Source organism: Camelus dromedarius, chromosome 14 (assembly GCF_036321535.1).
Source record: "Camelus dromedarius isolate mCamDro1 chromosome 14, mCamDro1.pat, whole genome shotgun sequence".
NCBI lineage: Eukaryota > Metazoa > Chordata > Mammalia > Artiodactyla > Camelidae > Camelus > Camelus dromedarius.
Genome location: NC_087449.1, coordinates 18,258,566 through 18,280,677, shown reverse-complemented (window position 1 = coordinate 18,280,677; position 22,112 = coordinate 18,258,566). Strand labels below are relative to the sequence as shown.

The 22,112-nt window shown below is 37.5% G+C and overlaps 1 protein-coding gene across 4 annotated transcripts in view; it reads right to left on the bottom strand.

Moving 5' to 3' along the window:
• Positions 1-22,112, bottom strand: part of PTGER3 (prostaglandin E receptor 3) — an 85,675-nt gene that overhangs the window by 35,093 nt on the left and 28,470 nt on the right. For 3 of the 4 annotated variants that reach the window (XM_031465382.2, XM_064493452.1, XM_010989028.3), the window contains exon 2: positions 18,120-18,299. In XM_031465382.2, coding sequence (XP_031321242.1) covers positions 18,120-18,299 — 180 coding nt within the window. Of the gene's footprint in view, positions 1-12,590; positions 16,376-18,119; positions 18,300-22,112 lie in introns of those variants that run through there. The other variant, XM_031465385.2, reaches the window with a different exon arrangement.

Genomic DNA, 22,112 nt, shown 5'->3' with positions numbered 1-22,112 from the left:
ATGCATGCTTTGCTCCTTGAGGGCAATCTATCCCTGTGTGGCCCAGCATAGTAACAGGCAGACGGAAGTGAGTGGGTGAATGAAAGATGGAGTGAGTGATAAGTAGAATTAATGGGGAAACTGTGATCTGTTGATAGAGAAAGCAGAAAAGTATTTCCAAACGTTAACCTATCAAAGCCTTGGAGCTGTGCTAACAGTTCTCAGCTCAGCTGCCTTGCACGTCAGTCAAAAGGAGGTGGTCAGAATTTGTTTCTCTAGCAAGGCTCCCAGTTCTTGGAAAGGAAGTGTTTTTCACTCTTTTTCAGCCTCTGACTCCACAACTGTGTTGCCAAAACGGCTAGAAGCAAGTCTGTGGGATCCAAAGCTCAGACTGTGCGGACCGTGCAGCCAGCAGTGGCTCTGCTCCTCACAGCATCCCGCTAACCACGCCTGCCTTCTCTCTGCCTGGACCGTCACCTGCTAGCCGGCCCATTCCCTAGCCACAGTTATTCCACTGACAAATGAATCAACACAAGCAAGGTTTTCCCTTCATGTTACCCTATAAATTTAACATGAGTGTAAGGAGTGTTGCACATACTGAGACTAATGGTCCCTCCACTTTAATATCATGTCCAATGGTGGCACCAAGGGACTTTTACTGAGAGGGGCTAAGAGATATTCTGAATAACATGTATTATACCAAAAGTTTGGATGCCATCATCTCTAATTTCAGTACCTAACTGTGGCCAACAATTATTTGTTGAAATGTGTACTGTGTATCTAGCACATGCTAGTAACTTCTGTAAGTCTTGATTTTTTTCAACTAAAACCCCTTCTTGGACAACCTTGCATTTTTGATTCATACTTTTTGTACTGTGGTCATTAAAATCGATTTGAAAGATATTTCTCTGTGTACTTTGTGTCTACACTTCAAAGTCTTCACTGGCTTGAAGGGTGGGGATATGGGGAGGAGAGGAAATGGGAGGGCCTGGGACACCAAGATTAAAAAGATGTGGTCTCTCACTCAAGGAGCTAACAGTCCAGCAGGGGAGCTGGAAGCATGCACAGCGGACTAGAATGCAAGTCAAGCAGGGAGAAGTAGCCACAGAGGTATAAATGAGGTATTATGGATGCACGACGGAGTTGTTAACTCCAAGTCAGGCATTAGGAAAGAATTCTTACAGTAGGTCAAAAGCCAGGCTGCAAATCCATGTCTTTAAATGCTCAAACTCTTCCCATAAGGCTGCCCATTGATGATGACTTTGACCAAATTCATAGTCAGGGTGGTTTTTCATATTCAATGAGGACAATTAGATACTCCAGCTAATAAACTCACTGATAGTAAGGACACCAGATATTCTAATTTAACTGGAAAATAATTGCTATTGCTTTTTTTAAATAATGTTTTTGTTTTTCTGAGTAGAGTTTTCAAAAAAATGTTGTAAACCGGTAAGATGAACTCAGAGCCCCTGCAAGGCTGGCTGTGAGGTTAGGTCTGGTGACAATGCAGTCGGTGTCACAGAAGGCAGAGTAGAAAGCACACATGAAGGGGTCTGAAGCAGAGCATTAAGCTCAAGAGCTAAATTCAGACACTTTTCTTTCATACCAATTCGAATATTTTACCCATTTCATGACTGGTTTCATGCAGAAAGCCATCGAATCCTGCGTTGAAAGGAGACTTGAAGAAGATATTTATATTCCCTCCTGCTACAGTGTACCCCTAGTGGTTTCCTGGTGTTTGCTTGAAGATTCGCAGCAATAGGAAACTCATTACTCCCTAAACTGGAACTTCCCACCCTAGAACACGTCAGATTTGGTTTCTCTTTAGGTCAAAAATTTTTTCCTGTCGTTTCTTCCTGTAAATCTTAGTCCAGTCTTCAAAGAATATGGAATAAATTTCTATTTCATGTCACACTCCAAACATTTGAGAGAATCTCACCCTGGTTCTTAGATGAAGCAGATTTGAGAAGAAACTTGCAAAGACAAATATTTGAAAGGACGTTAATACAAACATACACAGTGGTTAACTCTGAGTGGTGAAGTAGGGTAGGAGGTTCTTCTTTGGTCTTTGTTCTTCTGCATTGCTTGAATTTTAGACATGAATATATGTTAATTGGAATGAAAAGAAAAAGTAAAGCTACTTTCAATTTGGGAAACATATTTAAGTCCCAAATGTAATGAATGCAAACTGATATTTCACTTTGAAGAAACAGAGAACCTTAAATCTGGAATCTGTGAGTGATTAACCTCAGTCTCCCAGGACCACCTAGACCCTTATGGTAGGGTCTCATTAAAGATGTGCGAATGGCTAAATAAATCAAGCAATCATTCATTTAATCAGTGATCAGAACCTATCAAAATCCAACACAAGTCGTCTGATTCTCATTTGTCCCTGGGAGACACAGTCATTACTGAGAAGTAACAGTTCCACTAAGGACCAACTTGTTATTGCCTTCATTCCAAGGGCTAAAAGGAAAAAAAATCATTTCCATCCTAATTTAAACTGATTCACATTTTCATTGTGTTTTCCCAAATGCATCACAGTCCAAAAATTCTACAGCTAGAGAAAAATAAATGACCTTAAGTTACCCAGAAATGAAGAATTGTTCTGCCTGGACCTTGGTAAATCTATGGGAATTTTGTACATGAAGTGATGACTGTGATGATGATAATGTGGAAGCTGGTGTGGATACCAAGTAGTTCACATACATTATCTCTTCTAGAATTTACAGTTTATAGGATTATAAACTAGAAATTATCGTCCCTGTGGTCCTCGTAGATTAGAAAATTGAAGGCATGGGCACATGCTACACTAGTCTATATTAGATAGTGGTGAGAGCATTAACCAATTTGACCAGATCCTTTTTGTTGCTTTTTGGACAAGAGCTGCCATCCTGAGATTCACCTCTCTACCTTTGTGTCTTATTATTTTTTCCTGGGTTCCACTTGCAGAAGTTGTTACAAGGCCTCTTCAAAGTACCTCTTCTGGTTTCTTTAAAAAGTTAAAGCTAGAACTACCATATGGCCCAGCAATTCTACTTCTGGACATGTATCTGAAAGAAACAAAATTATTTTCTCAAAGAGATATCTGCATCCCCATGTTCATAGCAGCATTTTTTTTTTACAATAGCCCAGGCATGGAAGCAATCTAAGCATCAAACAGATGAGTGGATAAAGAAAAAATGTATACATATTTATTACTCAACTATAATAAAGAAGGAAATCTTGCCATTTGCAACAACACAGATCGACCTTGAGAGTATTATGCTAAGCGATGTAAGTCAGACAGAGAAAGAAAAACACTGTGTGGCCTCACTTCTGTGTGAAATCTAAAACACCAAACTCATAACAAAGAAACAGACTGGTGGTTACTAGAGGTGGAGGTGGTCAAAGGGTACAAACATCCAGTGATACGACAAGCAAATGCTGGGGATGTAACGTACAGCATGGAGACTGATCAGTACTGTGTTTATGTTTGAAAGTTGCTAACAGGGTAAAGAAATTAGTCATAACTATTTGAGGTGATGAGTGTTAACCAGACTTATTGTGGTCATCATTTTGCAATATATACATATATCGGATTATTTGTGTTATACAGTTTAAACTAATACAATGCTCCATGTCAACTGTATCTCAATAAAACTGGAAATAAATAAACAAAATACCTCTCCTGTTCTACTGGAACCATCTCCTTATCTTACAAAGATCTACACTTAAGCCAGAAAGAACACAATTAAATTTCTTTATTTTGCTGTTTCTTTTCAGTTCTACTTCCTATGGAGTTGATCCACGTCCTTATTTTCTCACCCTAAGTCTTGAGAAAGTTGATTAAAATTGGTATGCTTGTAAAGACATGCAGCCTCAGTTGGAAACTGAGCCAACTTAAGTCTTTTTAATATTAATGAAAATAATTTATAATAACATAATGATGATTATTTATTGAGAACTGACTATGTGCCAGGCACTAGGTAATCACTTGCATGAACTGTTTTATTTAATGTTTGCAATAAATCTGTTAAACTTTAGATAAAATTATTATCTTCATGTATAGTTAAAGAAGCTGAAGATTAGGATGATTAAGTTAGCTTGATTCAGATCAGCCTGCTTATAAATTAACAGAACTAGTGTGTGACACCAAATTTAGTCTAATATTAGTTCCCATCCACTCAAACACAATGCTGTATGTTTGGGTCTCCTAAAATAATATTAAGGAGTTAGTACAGAGGTCTGGATGTCTTTTTCCACATTCTCAATATGGTTTATGAATTCCTCAAGCCATTAATATTGCTACTGTGGCTACTACTACCACTATAAATACAGCATCAACGGCAGTGCCGGCTGCATATTTAGTGTACCCACTGCTCTCCTGGAATATTTACCTATTTAATCCTCACAGCTACCCTACAGAGTAAGTAAAAATATCCCAATTCTTCATATAAGGATCCAAAAATCTTAGAGAGTTTAAGGAGTTACTTTCAAGCTCCATGGTTATTAATCCAAAGTTTGATCCAGGTCTGACTCCAAAACACATACTTTCACACTTTCATACCCCTGGAGGTAATCTGACCATGACACTTCTCCTCCAAAAGGAGATCCCACTAATCTAGTTGGCATCTTAGTTGCCCCTTGCCTTTCTCCAAGGATATCCCTCTCTCCCTTCCAAATGGTTGGTAAATCAAATGAAAAAGATTCCCTAAGTCTGAGTGGATAATTCTCCATTCAGTGAAATGGAGAATGGGGTTTTCCACTAAGAAGCTTCAAACAATGTAATTCATCATTATTTAAATTTTTTTTCTGAACCCATTCTCTTATTAAAACTTAGTTTCATGACTTGAGGTCCATAAATTACTACATTATTTTAAAAGTTTTATTATGATTGATGAAAAACCATTACGCAGATCTCCAGGCTCCATTTCTCAGGCAAATTACATAGAAGTTGGCAAGCAGAAGGGAATTTATCCTTCAGACATTTGCGCTAAGCAGTGACTCATTTGATTTGGTTCAATTAACTCCCAGATTAGTAAAAAAAAAAAAATTTTTTTTTAAATAAAGATTTACACGTAATTGGGTTGAGCCTGTTCTAAATAAATGTTAATTGACCCCTGAGATGCCTGAGACATGGTGACTGTTGTTGCAATTGAAATAGTAGAGATAATGTGCAAAATTAGACCAAAGATAAACTCCAAGATGCACTGATTGTTTGATTTTTCAAGTTAAACCACTATAGATAGGGTGCCATTTGAACTCATTTGACAACATAAAATTTGGGTTTTGGAGATGCCGAGATGTTATTCCCTTGAGCAACATGTTCTGCACTATTCTCATCGGCCTGACCAATTCTGTGGAAATCAGAGCAGCCAGAGGAAGAGAAAACGGGTGAATGAATGAAATGTCAGATACACCAACTAGATGTTGCCTGCTAGCAACACGGGAAGAAAGACTTAAAAACGGGACAGTTTTTCTCTCTCTCAGAGACAAAACATGCTCCACTCTGAAACCACATTGTATTTTGCAGGAAGAAGCTGGAGCAACTTTCACAATTAAGCAGGAGGACGTGATAAACGGGATGGCTTCACCGCTGACAAATGGCCTGCTCACCCTCTCTTCGGTCCTGAATTTTACAAATCCTCCCGAGTCCCTCCGTAACTAGGAAGCAAAATCACCTTCTCAGTCAGCCTGATCCTATGTACCCTTACAAGCAGGAGAGGAAGTGTGAAAGGAAAAACAGAAAAAAACAAAAGGGCTGGAAGAGATGTATGCTTAGTAACCTGGATCATGATCATCTCCTAGCTTTCAGCAAAACCCTGCATCCAACAAAGAAGCGTCTGAATGTTCGCAGTAGGGGCCACAAGCCTAGACTGGATGTAAGTCCTTTCATATTTGTGCTGAGAATCTTGTTTGGTGAGTCTGATCAGTGCTGTTGGACAAACTGCCTTCCCACTGCTGCCCAAGATTGTTTCTGGCTGTTTTAAAAATGCTAAGGCATCCTAACAGAGTGAAACCTTCCTCTCATGGAGCCTTAGAGGAGCTCTCCGAGATGAAGTTGATGCTTCAGAAAAGAATCATGGTAGTAATTCTTAGGAAGGAAAGAATTAAGGAAATTCACGCCAAATATAGTCTAGCCTGAAGTCAGGTGAGAATCCCAGCTACATGCCTCACTAACTCTGCGGACTTGGCCAAGGGATCGCCCCTCCCTGAGCCTCAGACTTCTCAGCTGGAAAGTGATGACAATCACACCTCCCTTGTGGCACTGGCGTGAGAATCTGACAGCACGTGTGAAGTGTAGTGGCACTGTCACTGTCACTGTTACTGTCCATGTTTAAGACTATTTCTTTTCTAGGAGTTTGTTTCATTACAATTTTTTTTTCTATTAGAAAACCCATTTTAAAGCAGGTGTGATCAGATGAGTGAAAAATTCAAGAAATACATCAAGACATGGAATCTGGGAAACAGGGTATCTGACAAAAAAGAGGCAATAAGGCTGAATAGCAGAGAATTCTAAAAGAATCTTAGGCGCTAAAGGAGGTAAAGATCATCTGATAGGTTTAAGCACTTGCAAACCTGTAAAGATTTAGTCATTAGCACAAAGAAAGTCAGGCCAATTTAACTTGATAAATTACCCCACTGGTAAGCACTAGTTTGTTCTCTGTATCTGTGAGCCTGCTTCTTTTTTGTTTGTTTGTTTTATTCACTAGTTTGTGGTATTTTTCAGATTCCACATATAAATGATATCGTGCAATATTTGCCTTTCTTTGTCTGACTTATTTCACTTAGCATAATGCCTCCCAAGTCCATCCATGTTGCTGCAAATGGCAAAAGTTTATTCATTTTTATGGCTGAATAGTATTCCATTGTGTGTGTGTATATGTATGTGTGTGTGTGTGTGTGTGTATATATATATATATATATATATGTACACCACATCTTCTTTATCCACTCATCTTTATCCATTCGGCCGTCACAATAAGCTTTTAGTGCTATTTGACATTTTTAAAGTATGAACATAATATTGTGGTTAAAAATGATACTTATTTAAGAAAAGAAATACACATCTGAGATATAATGGACATCACACACACACACACACAGAGATAAGTCCACATGCGTGAAAGTCTCCACAACCTAATTTTTGTAATATTTCCTAAGCCAAAAATAAAGAAGTAATGAGATCCATTATCTAACAACTAATAGTGTAGGATTTGGTAGTTTGGAAGAGAAGGAAAATGTAAAGGAGGCAGAAAAATTTAACCAATGGAAGGTATGGCCCCTGTGTTCAATGATCTTGCAATTTGGTAAGGGAACAATCTCATAGGAGAAGGAGGTTGGGAACATAAAAATTCTCTTTAGGGAAAAAAGGAACAGAAACTTTTTATGGGCCTTTCTGCCTATGTCTCCTAGAGGTTTCCTATGAGCTGTGTTTCAAAACTCAGAAGACAAAACCTTGTCTGTGGTAGTTGACAGTATGACCTGCATGACATTCCAGAGAGAAGGAAAATTATGTTTTTTTAGTTAGAAGATGCCACATACATCAACCAATCCCTGATTGTACAGATGAAGCAACTAAGCTGAAAAGAAATTACATATCTTTTCCAAGTACACATACCCCAGCGGCACCAGAAATAGTCTTCTAATATCACTTGTGTGTTCTCATGAATGCCTAATACTAAGTTAGCAAGATTGTACCACAGTTGTTTGAGATGAGAAAACATAATTAAATTTTAATGTTGTTCCCTCGATGAAATAAGGATAATAAAATAATGTTAACCATTACCTACTTACACAGTGCTTTCAAAACCATCTTTGCCTTCATTGCTTTATTTAATCCTAATAATCCCATGCTGATGAGAAAATTCAAGTTCAAAGAGGTTTACTAAATTGTCAAGGGTAAACAACCAGTGAATAGCAGATCAGATAAATGGACAGAAGTCTTCCGACTCTTTGTCCAATGTTGGAAATTATTCTCTTTCATGATGACCCTCTAAACTTTAGGGAATATTTTAGAGGGATAACTTTGCTTTAAAAATACTTTAAAATATTTTAAATATGTAATTTCTTAATAGTGGTCAAGTATTAATTAATTAAATTAATAAACTAATTACTTCAGGTTTCAGTGATAATGCTGCGGAAGAGACAGCTGCAGGAATACTGAAAGCAGCCATGGTGGGAGGACATCTGTGATGATTCTAGGAGCCAGGCATATCCAACCAGGGCTGCAAAACATTTAAGGCAGTGGTTCCCTTTCAGAGCGTGGCAATAAATTAATATTATTTCTCCACAATTTTTCAAGTAAAAATTAATTCTGTCACCACAGTTATTAAAATAAAGATGCTAAGCAAAAAAAAATTTAATGGTCAAGGAATGTTGAAAATAAGTCACAAAGAGCAACTGCTTTTCCTCTAAAAAGGGCTTTTCATGGATCTTCTAAAGAGAATACTCCAAATCACTGACTTAGGAAAATCGCCTTGCAATTTCATGTACACCTTGTACCATTGTCCAATTCATGTACACACATGTAGAATGTAGGATGCTCTGATATCAAAGTGATATCAAATCCTTCAGTGCTCTGAAATCGCATGTTCCTCTTCCTCAATAAGGCAAGAAAAATGCAAAGACAGATGTCATTAATTGCTCTAGACTTTTCCCTTTAGAGAAGTAAAAACTACAAACATCAATACTGCATTCTACTAATAACTTCAAGCGTTGGCTTCAAGCATCATTAATTTTACATTTGTAAGAAGGTCTGCAAGTGTATGCCTTGCTAAAAAATTTTACCGAAAGGTTCAATCAATAAGTCCTCCTTGCTGCTTTCATTCTAAATAGCAACACAAGGATGTAGTGGGGAATGTAAGTAAATGTGGACATAAGTGCACATCCATATATGTACATAACAGAAAGTTATACAACAGAAAGTAACCAAATTTACATTCTAACCATTTTAGAGATTGCATGTTTCAGGTGGGATGGTTTTTCTTTTTTAATCGATTTTTAAGTAGCTTGGTTTTAAATCTGGCTCGATCAACACAAGGCAAAACAAGCTCTGTGTAAGGCAAGTGAATCATTAGATAACTGGTTATTTTTTTCTTTGCAAAAATGGTCCTTTAAATTTTCAACCCGTTTTTGGTGAGTAACCAATTCTGGTTGGCATTAAGCTCTTTTCCCCATGTGACGGCAATTTTAAAAAATGATTGCAGTTCCTTCTAATCATTCTACCCTCATTATGTTGATTCATTATTATGGGCATATAGTGAGGTGTCAAGGCATTCTGGCATTCACGGGGAAGTAATTGTGTTGACTTAGCTCCAGTTTTAGATTGTAGCTTTCTAACCAAACATGGAAACCTGTGAGGTTCCCTGAATCACAGACTCTCTCCTAGTAAGAATTCTTAACCTGTGTCTATAAATTTCCGACGTATCTGGAGACAGACTTCAGGGGGGCTGCACAGTCTCTGATGCCTCACAAAAAGTCCTCTGCGCTTTTTGTGAGAAAGGGATCCAAACCTTTCACCAGGTTATCAGAGGGGTCTCTGACCCTAGGGAGATTCAGAACCAGAGTTCTGCCTGGTCCTTCTAGTTAATCTAATTTTTAAAAGGCCTCAATTGGTAATAATGGCTTCAGAATTATTTTCTTCCAATGTTCTTTTCAAAATCGAATTCAAACCTTGCATGTTATATTCAAAGCCTTCTTTTAAAAAGATTGTATGAGAATATTAGTCATCAGCACTGATTATTGATAGACTTCTTACTTTGTCTCAGAAATTTACAATAGACTAATGAGTAACCTTTGTTCTCATTTTAATTTTTGGTCAGATTTGGGGTTTAAGTTCTTTGACTTCCTGTTTCATGTACATCAGAGTTTAAATGTCAGTTATGGAGATCATGACTTGAACGCTATCAGCAAACCATATGGTAATAGCTCTCTGTACCTGCGGTACTGCAGACACACAAACTCAGAAAGGCACAGGCTGGTCAAGGGACATTGGCCTCAAAGCTGACTGCTTTTTGATAAAAATTATGTCTCAGATTAAATACAGCTGCTACAACTCTGTTACACAGACCAGGCATGCAAAAATCCCATTAAAGACAGAATTTGGTAAATTAGCTCTCTCTTACTAAGGCAACTTGTCTGGAAATGTGAACTTAATTAAGAGGAATTATAACCAATGTTTAAAGGTCCTGGGAGAAATGAACTCACTGCCTTTAGATATCCCTTTGAGAGACATATAACCCTAGGGCGTCTTATCAAGAACAAACTAGGGATTGGAGACATCAATAGAAAGATGATACGTTCTAAGAAATTGTACCTCTTCCTTTGTGCACAGGTTTCCGTGCTTACGGAAGTGCAGCAGGGCCTGAGGTGATCCACATTGTTGTAGTGGTAGTGCCGCATTTTTGTGCAGTCAGACACAAACTGGCATTCTAGCGCCTGCTGCCTTGGGAAATGCCAGAAAGGGGCCTGTCAGGACCAAGATCCCATGGATGGTCTTGTCCTGCAAACCCCTCAGACACACAGCCTCCTCTTGGTGGCCATGGGGCAGAGGTTCTCAACTAGGAGCAAACAGGCAATACCTGGGGACATTTTTGATTGCCACAACTAGGGAGGTATGACTGGCATCTAGTTGGTAGAGGCCAGGGTAGCTGCTCAATAGCCAGCAATGTATAGGACAACCCCCCACAATGAAGAATTACCTGGCCCAATGTAGCAATAGTCCCAAGGCTGAGAAATCCTGCCCTAAGGCCATGCCCCTTTTGCCCACGCTGCAAGATTACAGAGGTAGGCTCTATTCAGACCCACAGTTTCTACAGGGCCACCAGAATTTTGTCAGTTTGAATGCCTTGGAAATGGTAATGCTCTGGGCAGACTAAAGTAAAAAAAAAAAATCCTAAAGTGCACCCCTACATTCCTGGTGAACCACCAACTCCTTTCTCCAAAATGCAGATTAAATAACACCTCCTACAGGAAACTATTTCCTGTTTTAGCATCACATCCCCACATGCTCCCTTAGTATCACAGACTTACCCCACTAGCAGCTCTGATCAAATCATTTCCTATTCCCCTATTAGATTATAAATTCATCGAAAGCTAGATTTTTTTAAAAAATCCTTTGTCTTAGCACCTACCGGTATGCTTAGCATACGATAGATACACAACAAATATACGTTGAAGAAAAGAAAAAGACTGGAGGACTGACTTGGATTCTGAGTATCTACCCTCCAAATCAGATTTACTCAAGACTGTTCTGGGTGATCACAACAGCCCCCCGACCCCGGGATATCTAAGGATGTCGGACTCCCTGTCCTCCAAGCACACAAAACTGGACGACGTCTCATTTCATGGCATGTACGGTCACCAGCACTGTGGTGGATGTTTCTGGCCCACCAGGAGATAGCCATAATGATGTTTACCTCAAATTCTACAAAGACTGTAGAGATCGAAAGAGCTGGCCAGGGGTCTGCCGCAGAGATCTCCCTAAACGCCTTTTCTTAGGAGGTGGGAGGGCAAGCTCGACATGCTGCATTTAATGAGCTTGGCTTTGCAGTCTGTCCTTATACTACAGAACTTCTCCCTTCACTGAAGAGGGGAGAAGTAGAGTGAGCTGAATGCGCATACGAGGCAGGGTAGTGGGGGAGCCCAACATTCATCTCTACCAGTAATCAGCTCATCCCATCACCCGCGTACGAATCTGCCAAAGGGTCTGACTACAAGCAAGGGCAATCTTATGCAGCTTATACTAGAATCCACATGAAAGTGGAAGAACTAAATTTAGAATAATTTATAAATGTGCTTTTGAGTTAAAAACAAAAATCTGGGATTTTGACATGAATAGGTATCATGCTGAAAAGCACCTCTCAAATTTATAGCAAATCATGGTAACTTGTACAGTACGTGATTATGGAACATAAACCGAAATGATTTACGGGTTACAGATAAAAGGATGCTCTTGCATTACATTGTGCTTTTATTTTGATAAAGCACATCGAATAGGATTTCAGCAAAATACTTCATCCAACTATGAGTATAACATTCCTGACATGAGTTGGCAACAGGAAAGAAAGACAGGGACATTTCAGAACATTTAACTTTATTTTCCATTGACAAACACAACATAAATAACATACATTTATTAAATACACAGGCTAGCTATGACTTGAATGCTATTGAAATTCTGATGTACTTTTCATAGTCCCTTTTATTCTGTCTCCACCATATTGAAGACCACCCTTTAACACATACCAGAAGATATGCTTAAATATACTTAAGGTAACTCCCAAACAAAAGAATACCTTCTCACTTAACCAAGTGTGTGGGGATGGGATGTTAAGTGGGAGAGGTAGAGAAACGCATGCTTTCTACACTGAGCTTTACATTATTGACTGAAGTGCCAAGGTTTTCAGTTATTACTTAGATACATTATGAAAATAACATATTCATTTGCCGTAAACAGATCAAGATAATCAGTGCCTATTTTTAATATGCTTGCTTAAAGAAATGTTCAACTTCTTGCTATCTGTGTAAAATCATTTGGTAAAAGAACAGGGACAAGGTAAAATATTTCATATATATGCAAGAGGACTGGGAAGAAAAAGTTTAGTAGTCAGTGATGACTTGAGTGAATTTAGCATAAATTCTTATAGAAAAGAACACCGGCCACTTCTAGCTTTGTCCTACTGATGCTCAAGTGGACAAAGATAAATGTGGCCCTTTTCTTCCTGCTTCTGTGAAATGGCCTAAGAGGATGAAGTATCTCAACAAGTAGGAAATATACAAGTTTTCCTTCCTATCTTTCACATAAAAAACACTGAAGTGTATCAGTAGGTCATATGCCTTCTTCCCTGCTTAACTCTACAGCTTTGATTTCTACAGACACTGAAAACCGTAGAGAGAAACTGTTTTTAAATAACTATTAAAGTCTGGCGATTAGTGAGCTTTTGGCTTGAGTTTTTCACTTTAATTAAAAAGCCAAAGTATTCTTAATTCTAAAACTATTGACAAAGGAATCTGGGAGCTGCTCTAAATAGCTTTAGAGGTGGGATCACCTCCAAAATGCTCAAAAAGCCTGAAAAGCTGGGCTGTATCTGATGACCATCTCTTTCCTTCTTATATTCACTCCCATAATAAAATCATTTCATCCAAGCAGATTTATTAAAAAACAGACTCAGATCTTTTCATATATCAGAACATTAGCATATTAGAAATGGGAAACCATTCTCTCTCTTAAAAACAACCCAGTTTCATGACAAAAATGTTCTGACAAGAAAATGGAGATGGTGCACGATCTGGTGAATATACTAAAAGCTACTGAATTGGATACTTTAAAGAGGGAGGGTGGGTTTTATGATGAAGAGAATTATAACTCAATAAAGCTATTTTAAAAACTTTAAAAAAAAAAAACAACTTCACCAACAGTAAATATTTCCAATACTTTCTCTCCGTGAGAAAAATGCAAACAGGTTGGAGGCAAAGGGGCTGGGGGAACAGTCTCGTTCCTCCTGAAGGAGTATGTAACCCGGTAGATAGCTCAGGTGCTTGTGATTTGAAACTGATTGATGTAAACCTCCTGAGAATAAAACAATTTTCATCCTCAATCAAGATAATGTGTGATTTATATATGAATGAATATGCTGTATGTCTGACTGGGTTGCATTTCCAGAGAATCAAAATGTACTTGGCTTGCGGTATCATAGTCTAATGGCTTACAACTCAACTTGCATCTGTTATAAGCCTTTAAATAGAATCCTCATTTTAGGAATTATAAAACAGGGACCACACAAAATTAAAATTCTGTGCTCTTTCATTACTTAAAAGAGTAGAGAACAGGGGCAACTGAGAAAGGAAATGCAGCATGCTTTGAAGGTTATCTTTCCATCTGACTTAAAAGTTAATTGTCGACCACTTTTGGGAAAAAAAAAGGCTTAACTCGAGACTTGCTGAAGTCTTCACGGATATGCACAGCTTCCGTTCTCCCTTTGTCACTTTGAGAACAAAGTCACCTTGTGCTGCTCATTTTACTTTCTTCAGTTTCATTCAAGGTGGACTCAGTCCAAAAAAGGCATTCAGGGAAGGCATGTGAAAGATTTTACTTGAAAGCTACAAATACGAATCATTATAAAATTGAAACCTTTCAGGTGAGGGTAATCCAAGGGGAAATGATCTTTCACATGAAATCAGTATCTATGTAAAGGATAGCAATACAATGCAGTTTTAATTTTTAAATTTTCCCTAATTGTTTCATGCTTCATATGTAATCACCAGCTGTCAGTCGTCTTAGAATTCTGAGCTGATAGCAGCATCTTAACAAATGCGCATGGAGTTTTAGATGAATCTTCACATTTTGTACATTGACTCTATCAATATCCTATGTTAGGAAACATCACAGATGTAGGCCACGTCTTCTCAGCTTTGTACTGTGTCTTGGAAACCAGGCCTATGGATTCAGCCACAGTATTAAATATTCTTCATTTTAAAACTGATATAATCTCATTCATTGAACAATTGTGTTCATTTATTTAGACCTCAGTTTTGGCAGATTTGAGACATATGCAGTCACAAAACCAGCAATACACAAGCAGCTGTGAAGATCTGGCATGGTTGCTGACCTGAGCTTTTTACAGAGATAAATCATGAAAAGTTTAATTATTCTACACTACGCTTTTAATATATTTGTGGTAATAAACACTCTGCAGTCTCTCTGTGTCACTCATCTCCTAGTAACCTGTATATTTCAAGAGAAGCTTCTGGGGTTAAAGTGTGAAAATAAGTAGGTAATACATGTGCCTAAAATTTCAAAGAACAAATTTTTTCTGTTTTCCGTAGCTGACTTAATCTCAATACAAAAAAAAAAAAAACTATGATTATTGACATGGTGAAGATTGAAAGCAGATCACTGACTTGGGGTCAAAACCAGCAAAAACATATGGAGTATTAAATAAATAAAGGGCCTAATTCTAATACTATCAGAACACTGCCACGGACGGACCACCTTATTAAGGAACTGTCCTGTCAGAGTTTTTAGTTTGGCTATTAACTCAACGCCAGTGTTGCCGCAGGGTCTTCTACAGTTAACTTTTACATGAGTTTCCACAATTTTACGCCATACCATGGTCAAGAGGTCTTTTATATAATAAAGGAGCATTAAGTATGTATGTGCAGTTTTAAATTCACAGTCACTTAAATCTGGCATGACTAAACGCTTACGCTTACCTAAAGTGACTTGGTACACAGCATTAGGTAAATTTGGTAAATCTTGGGCTAACACATTTTGTTTCTTCAATTTAAAATATTTTAAAGATATCCACCATACTTACTTGATTTGAAAAGGAAACTGTTCTTATTGGATGACATGTCATCGTTCTCTTCTGTGCCACGACACAGCTGTGTAAATTCACCATTTGGAAAACAAGGACCACTTTGTGAAGCCTACGAGAGCTGATTTTACGTGTGTTCCTACATCGCGTTCACTCACTTCTTTCTATTTGATTTCCTAGGCCTCTTTTTTTTTTTTCTTTAATCAATACGGGGAAGTTTTGGAATTGATGTAACTTATGTGTACACTTCTTTCCTGCTGAGACACATACGTGGACAAGCTAAGCACATGAGAGTGAACTTAAAGGACCTTGGAAACATACTCTTCTGCAGCGACGTTAGTGTTCACTCTCTAACCATATCTAGGGCCTCTGAGCAACGTGTCTGAAATCTAACCTCTACTGTCATCCAAAAGCTGATCTCATCTAGGATGTATTTCTTTTCAGGTTTTCCATGTACTGACAAGTGGCTACCTAGACAACGAAACTCACACGCCATTACGTAAATCTTCCTTTTCTGCCTCCTTTTCAAGCTTGTTCAAAACCTGCCATCACCCATTCCTACCATGCACCCCTGGTCAGAAGTTTATTTTGTAGTTAAGCATGAGTTTTAGGCTGCTTTGTTGTCAGGTACTTCTGTGGCCCGAGGAAAGGTGATATTTCTTGGACAGTCATCTCCATTACCACTTGGGAGTAACAGCCTCTTAAATTATTAATGCAAATAAAGCACTTTGTTATGCAGCAATGTGACACTGCACATTTGAAGATAAATTTGTATTTCTGTAATTAAACAAGCAGACATCATTCATTTTATCAGCTGGATGGCCTGTAATGGCTTGAAGCACTTCAACCATACGGTGGTGCCCCACTGACGTGCACTTGGTTTTGGCAGATAATTAGTCGTTCATTCACTGAACAAACCCATTGAGCACTTTCTGTATTCCGAGTGCTCGGCGCTGGAAGAAATATCCCTGTCAAGCTCACACCACTTGAATCCACACTGCTTGCATGTCTATCTGATTGTAACCTAGGATCAGAGGACCACTCAAGAAGTAAAGCCTCTTCCATTATAAGGTCATTTAAGTGCAGTTTTTTTCCTGGAAAATAAAAGTATGTAGTTTTGGTTGCATTTTCCATGAAGTGACCTGTGGGATAATCCAATTCTATGGCACAGAGAGATTTCATAGTGGGGTTTTATCATTGGTTATTTATCATCATTTTTTTCCAAAACTGAGACGAGTAGAACCATCATGAATTACATAGGCACTCCCAGCACACCTTGCCTTCTCACTCAATTTGACATGGTCATTCAGACTGATTATTCCTGATTGGCCTAGGCTGGTATACATACTGATCTAATAATATTTTGTACCTCTTAAAATTAATTCTTCCCCAAATGCCTACTGAACACACACACAAATGTAGTTACTATAAAAAGAGCATAAATAAATCTCAAGTTTTTTAAAGCTAGGAAAGCAGGAAAGTAAAATGAAATTTAAAATCTTCATGAGAAAATGTTAATAAGTTTGCAAAATGAATGCTCTAGAGTATGAAGAACATTTTACTTAGGTCTAATTTGTAAGATTGTTGTGTTTGTTGGGGAGATTTTTTTTAAGTTTAATTCTTGAAACTTAATGTAGAGACCTCCTTGTGCCAAAAAGATATCAAGTTTAACTCTCGAGGTTTGTATACATATAGACTATAAGAGAAACATTTAAGTAATAAATATTTAGAAAGAGCTACTTTGAGCAGAGGGCAGAGAAAGTGCTGTGAGGGGTTAATATTATTAATTTTCTTATCCTATAAATAGGCCAAACTATGCAAAGATGTTATGGAAGCTTCAAAATATTTATTGGCCTTAGAATGAGTTAGTACTTAAATATCCAAAGACTGAAAAGAATACTTTTGATGGAAAAAAATCAGGAAAGATTGTTAACCAGAGTACCTATATTTAGTGCTCAAATCAATCCTTCAATAGCATTTTGAAAAAATCATTTCACTGACTTTCAAGCACAGTTTCATGACTCTTCCCCAGGCTTGTAGGAGTTAAAAATGCAATTAAAAAATATTTTGCAGTTTGATAGTCACGAATTCTGTTATATTTGAAATAAATGGAATTGACTCTTATTCAGATGATGAGTAAACTTAATTACCAACCCAACCAAAACTAAAGTTTGTAAAGTTAGCAGCCAATTTATATATCAAGCAATATCTAAATAACATCAGTACCAATGAATATTATGGATACATTATACATCTTTTTATCCTAACTCAACTTTTTAAAAAATGTAAGGGGAATAAGAGTGACTCAGAGAGAGACAGAGAAAGAGAACAGAAGACCAAGGTCTTTGAGCAAAATCAAACTATTACCTTGTCTTCAGTGATCTGTGTTAAATTCCCCATGTACTCATTATACTGGAGTATTAACTATCCCCAGCCTGCCTCTACCACAAACCAAGATCACTTATTAAAAAAAAAAAGTTTTTCCCTCATAAATAATCACATATTCAGCTATAAGTGGCAGATAACCCAATACACTAGACTATTATTAATATATTTTCCTTTGTTTGTATTTCAGTACTTCTGGCACATAGGGGATTATCTATGCGTCTGAGACTATTTAGCCGTAAAGGAAAAATTCTACTTCAATGCATAATCAGTGGCATGCCAGGGATGCCTAAATTCACAGTAAGGTTTGGGGCTAGTTGATGCCAAAAGCTGTGAACATGCAAGTTGATTAAGTATTCTCTTTCATGCTTCTGTCTGTGATATTTCATTGGCTAATGAGATAGTCTGCACTTTCTGTCCATTATTAGCGCATCTGGAGATAGCATTTGCTACCTGGCAAAACTTCTGAAGAAGGATCTTTCTTAGCAGCAGATAAACCCAGGGATCCAAGATCTGGTTCAGCGAAGCCAGGCGAACGGCTATTAAGAAGAAGTTGCATTCTTCCTTCCTTCCTGTGTACGTCTTGCAGTGTTCAACTGATGTCTGATTGAAGATCATTTTCAACATCATTATCTAAGAAAAAGGGACAAATAATAATTCCAAAGATTAATAAGGTCATATGCATCTCCCCTACATAGTACTCTGCACATAGTTTACAATAAATTAGTTGTTGGATTGAAATGATTAATTCAAGCAACATTTATACTCATAGAACACAGCCCTGAAATATGTAAGATATTCCTATGGACTTTGCCAAATTTTTGCCAACATGATGCAGATTTTTTAAAAGTACATGTTCTCAGGCTCTTGGCCTTGGGATTTAAGAAGTTTGAAAATCACATATCTCATCTGTCTTGCTGTGTAAAACACCAGCAGGTTCACACCCAAATGAGAGCCAACACTTCACCAAAACTAAAACATATTTAGTCTTAAACTTCAGTAGTTGTAACTGAAAAAAAATCACTGAAGAAAAAAACAGAAGCAAGAAAGGGGAAAATAAGAATAAGAATAATAGAATATCACTGTCATCAGCATTTTTTGAATCCTTACAATTTGCCTGACACTGTGTCAAGTTCTTCATATGCATTTCATAAACAATATAAGATAAATGTTATTGCCATCTCCCTTTTACAATTGTAGAAACCAAAGTTTAATAATATAAACTGGCTGAGCTAGACTTAATCCCAGGTTCACTAACATATGACAGACAGCATTTTACTTTGTTTGTTTGCTTCTCTCCCTTGACTGTACACACACTAGAATGTAATAAATAAACTCAATGAATGCAGGATTTGGGACTATATATATTTTTTCCACACTGGTATATTCCCAGCAGATAGTATTCAATAAATATATGTGAATATGTGACAATATATGGATATAGTATATGACATATATCATACATAAGTATGCTTCTATTTGAATGAATACATATTTGTGATTTCCACAGAATAGGAAAAAAATGCAGATTCATATGCATCTGAAAAAATAGTCAAGCTCATTAATCACCAGAGAAATGCATATTATGACAAAGTAAGAAACCGTTTTATACCCACTAGTTTGACAGAAATAAAACGTGACTTTTCCAAATGTTACTGAGGTCGTGGAACAACATGGACTCTTACATACTGGTGAGAGTGGCAGCTGGAGCCGCCGCCTCGGAAAACCACCAGGCACTATCTTGCCTGCTACCTCCCACAAGGCCCGCTCCCAAGAATATACTGCCCTGAATTCCTGCACCAGAAGTTGTGTGTATGACTGTTCATTACAGCATCGTGCATAATGGCAGGTAAAGCAGGAACAGCTCAAACCTGGGTTCACATTTGCAAGCAAAGAAAGGTGCTGACTTTATACTGGCTCCTAAATTGAAATATGGCTGGAGTAAACTGAGATGTTGGGCTATGTAATGATTTATATGGTGAAATGGTAATGATTTTTGATATCTTGTGTTAAGTAAAATCTATTATTAAAATTAACATCACTTGGAGGGGAGGGTATAGCTCAAGTGGTGGAGCACATGCTTAGGCTGCATGAGGTTCTGAGTTCAATCCCCAGTACCTCCTCTAAGCATAAATAAATAAATAAACCTAATTAACTCCCCTACTCCCACCAGAAAAATTAACATCACTTGTTTCTTGTTACTTTTTTGAAAATGACACTACTAGAAAATTTTGAATTATGTATGTGGTTTGCATTTGTAGCTCAAAGTACATTTCTGTTGACCTCAAAGTGTCTCTTAAGGCCCACATTTATTTGGCTGTTCTGTCCTCAGGTCACATATCCCAAATTGAAGAGGTCCCAATATCCCTGAGTCTCCAAAATACCCAAACCACAAACCTACAGCCCCAATAATGGTACTTTTGTCCTTACACAGTCACTGGCTTAACATGTCAGAGTCACGTTTGAATCCTTCTTTTGCCTCGTCCTCTGCAATGCCGTTTGCTCTTGTTCCAGCCTCATCCTAGCTCAGCTCCTCTCTCTCATCTGAATTACAGTAGTAACAGACACCCCTATGGTGCGGATAGATGTCGGCACAACACAGATTCCGCATCCTAAATCTCAGTTCTGATTAAATTCTCACCAGCTATAAAACATTAACTCAGTCTTTCTGGACAGAGTTGAGTCACAGGTGATTCTTAAACCAATCCCTGGCCAAGGAAATGGAAATTTCCAGCTTTGGCTTATAGGACAAATCCATTCCCTGGGGCTTACCCCATGGTCCTTGACCAAAGAACCGCCTAGTACCCAAACAAAATGATGGCTCCATAAACAAATAAGAAAAGAAAAATAGGTAGGCATATACCATGACTATAATTTCTTTCAAAGATAATTTTATTCCAGATTTCAATAAAAGGAAAAAACAGATGGACAAATAAGTGAATGTTTAGCAAAGCATTATCTATTCTAGTGAGAAACTGCAAACAAATCTCTAGTATCAGGGGTGAAGCTTAATAAAATACAGTCTGTTTGCATAATAATACATATAAGAATTAAGTGAAAAGAACAGAATGTAAGATAGTATCATGTATATAAAATTATATTGTTACGAAAATTAAATTATGTAAAATACATAGACTTGTGGAAGGCAATGGGATTACTACTATGAAACAATTATTAAATTATTTAAAAATTTTTATGTGTATAAAAACATTTCAAACAACTTAGGAAATTCTTTTGTTTAAAGGAAGTTGCTGGTTATTACCTTCATTAATAAATGTTAATTATTATACACCAAGTTTATTTAAAACAAATATATCTACATTAGTATCTTCTGATGCTGGCTCATAGTCCTGTGAACTGAACACCACTTTCCACTGTGGTAGGCAGAACGGTCCCCCAAAGACATCCTCATCCCAGTCCTTGGAACCTGTGAATATGTTAATACATAAGGCAAAAAGGACTTTGCAAAACATGTGATTAATGTCAAGGGCTTTGAGTTGAATTATTTGGGTGGGCTCAATATAATCATATGGGTCCTTAAAATCTGAGAAACTTTCCAGCTGTGGTCAGAGGGAGATGTGTTTATAGAAGAATGGTTGGAGAGGAATTATAGTATGATTATACTAATTAATGTATTATAGATGACCTCTCAGAATTGAAAAAAGCAAGGAAATGAGTCTGATTCTTCTTCAGAGCTTCCAGAAAGTAATGCAGCCCTGTGGACTCCTTGATATGAGCCCAGGTAAGACCCGTGTCAGACTTCTAACCTACAGAACTGTGAGAGAAATGTATACCGCTTTAGGCCACCAAGTCTGCAACAACTTGTTAAAGAGCTACCCCAAAAAACTAGCATGTGTACAGAGCGAGCTCTCAATAATGTTGAAAGGGGGTGGAGAGGTGTGGGTATGAAAACTAATCATTCTCTCTCACAGATAAAACATCCTGGCAAGTTTGCTCACCTTCATTCACTTGCTTAAGAAACTTTCTTTTTTTAACATAAATAAAGCAAAAGTAAACTTCACCCTAACTCCTATCTAAATTATCTCAATTTCTAAATTTGCAATATATAAAAATGAATTCCTGTTACTCTAGTGACATCAATTGGATCTCAGTGTGTTTGACTAAAATGTATGCAACTAGATTTTCTTTTTTTGTTGTTTTTTGTTTTATTTATTTATTTGTTTTAACTGAAGTATAGTCAGTTTACAATGTTGTGACAATTTCTGGGGTCCAGCATGATGCTTCAGTCATACGTAGACATACATATCACACATATATTCGTTTTCATATTTTTAAAACTGTATTTTCAATTCAGTGGCCTTTGAGAAAAACATGTGCCTGGTGTTCTTCTGTCTTCTTTTCGTAAGCTACTGGCTTTAGCTCTTTCAGCCCCTCACCTCATCCAATAATTACTCACCATCTTCCAGGAAGTGTTCTGAGCCTCGT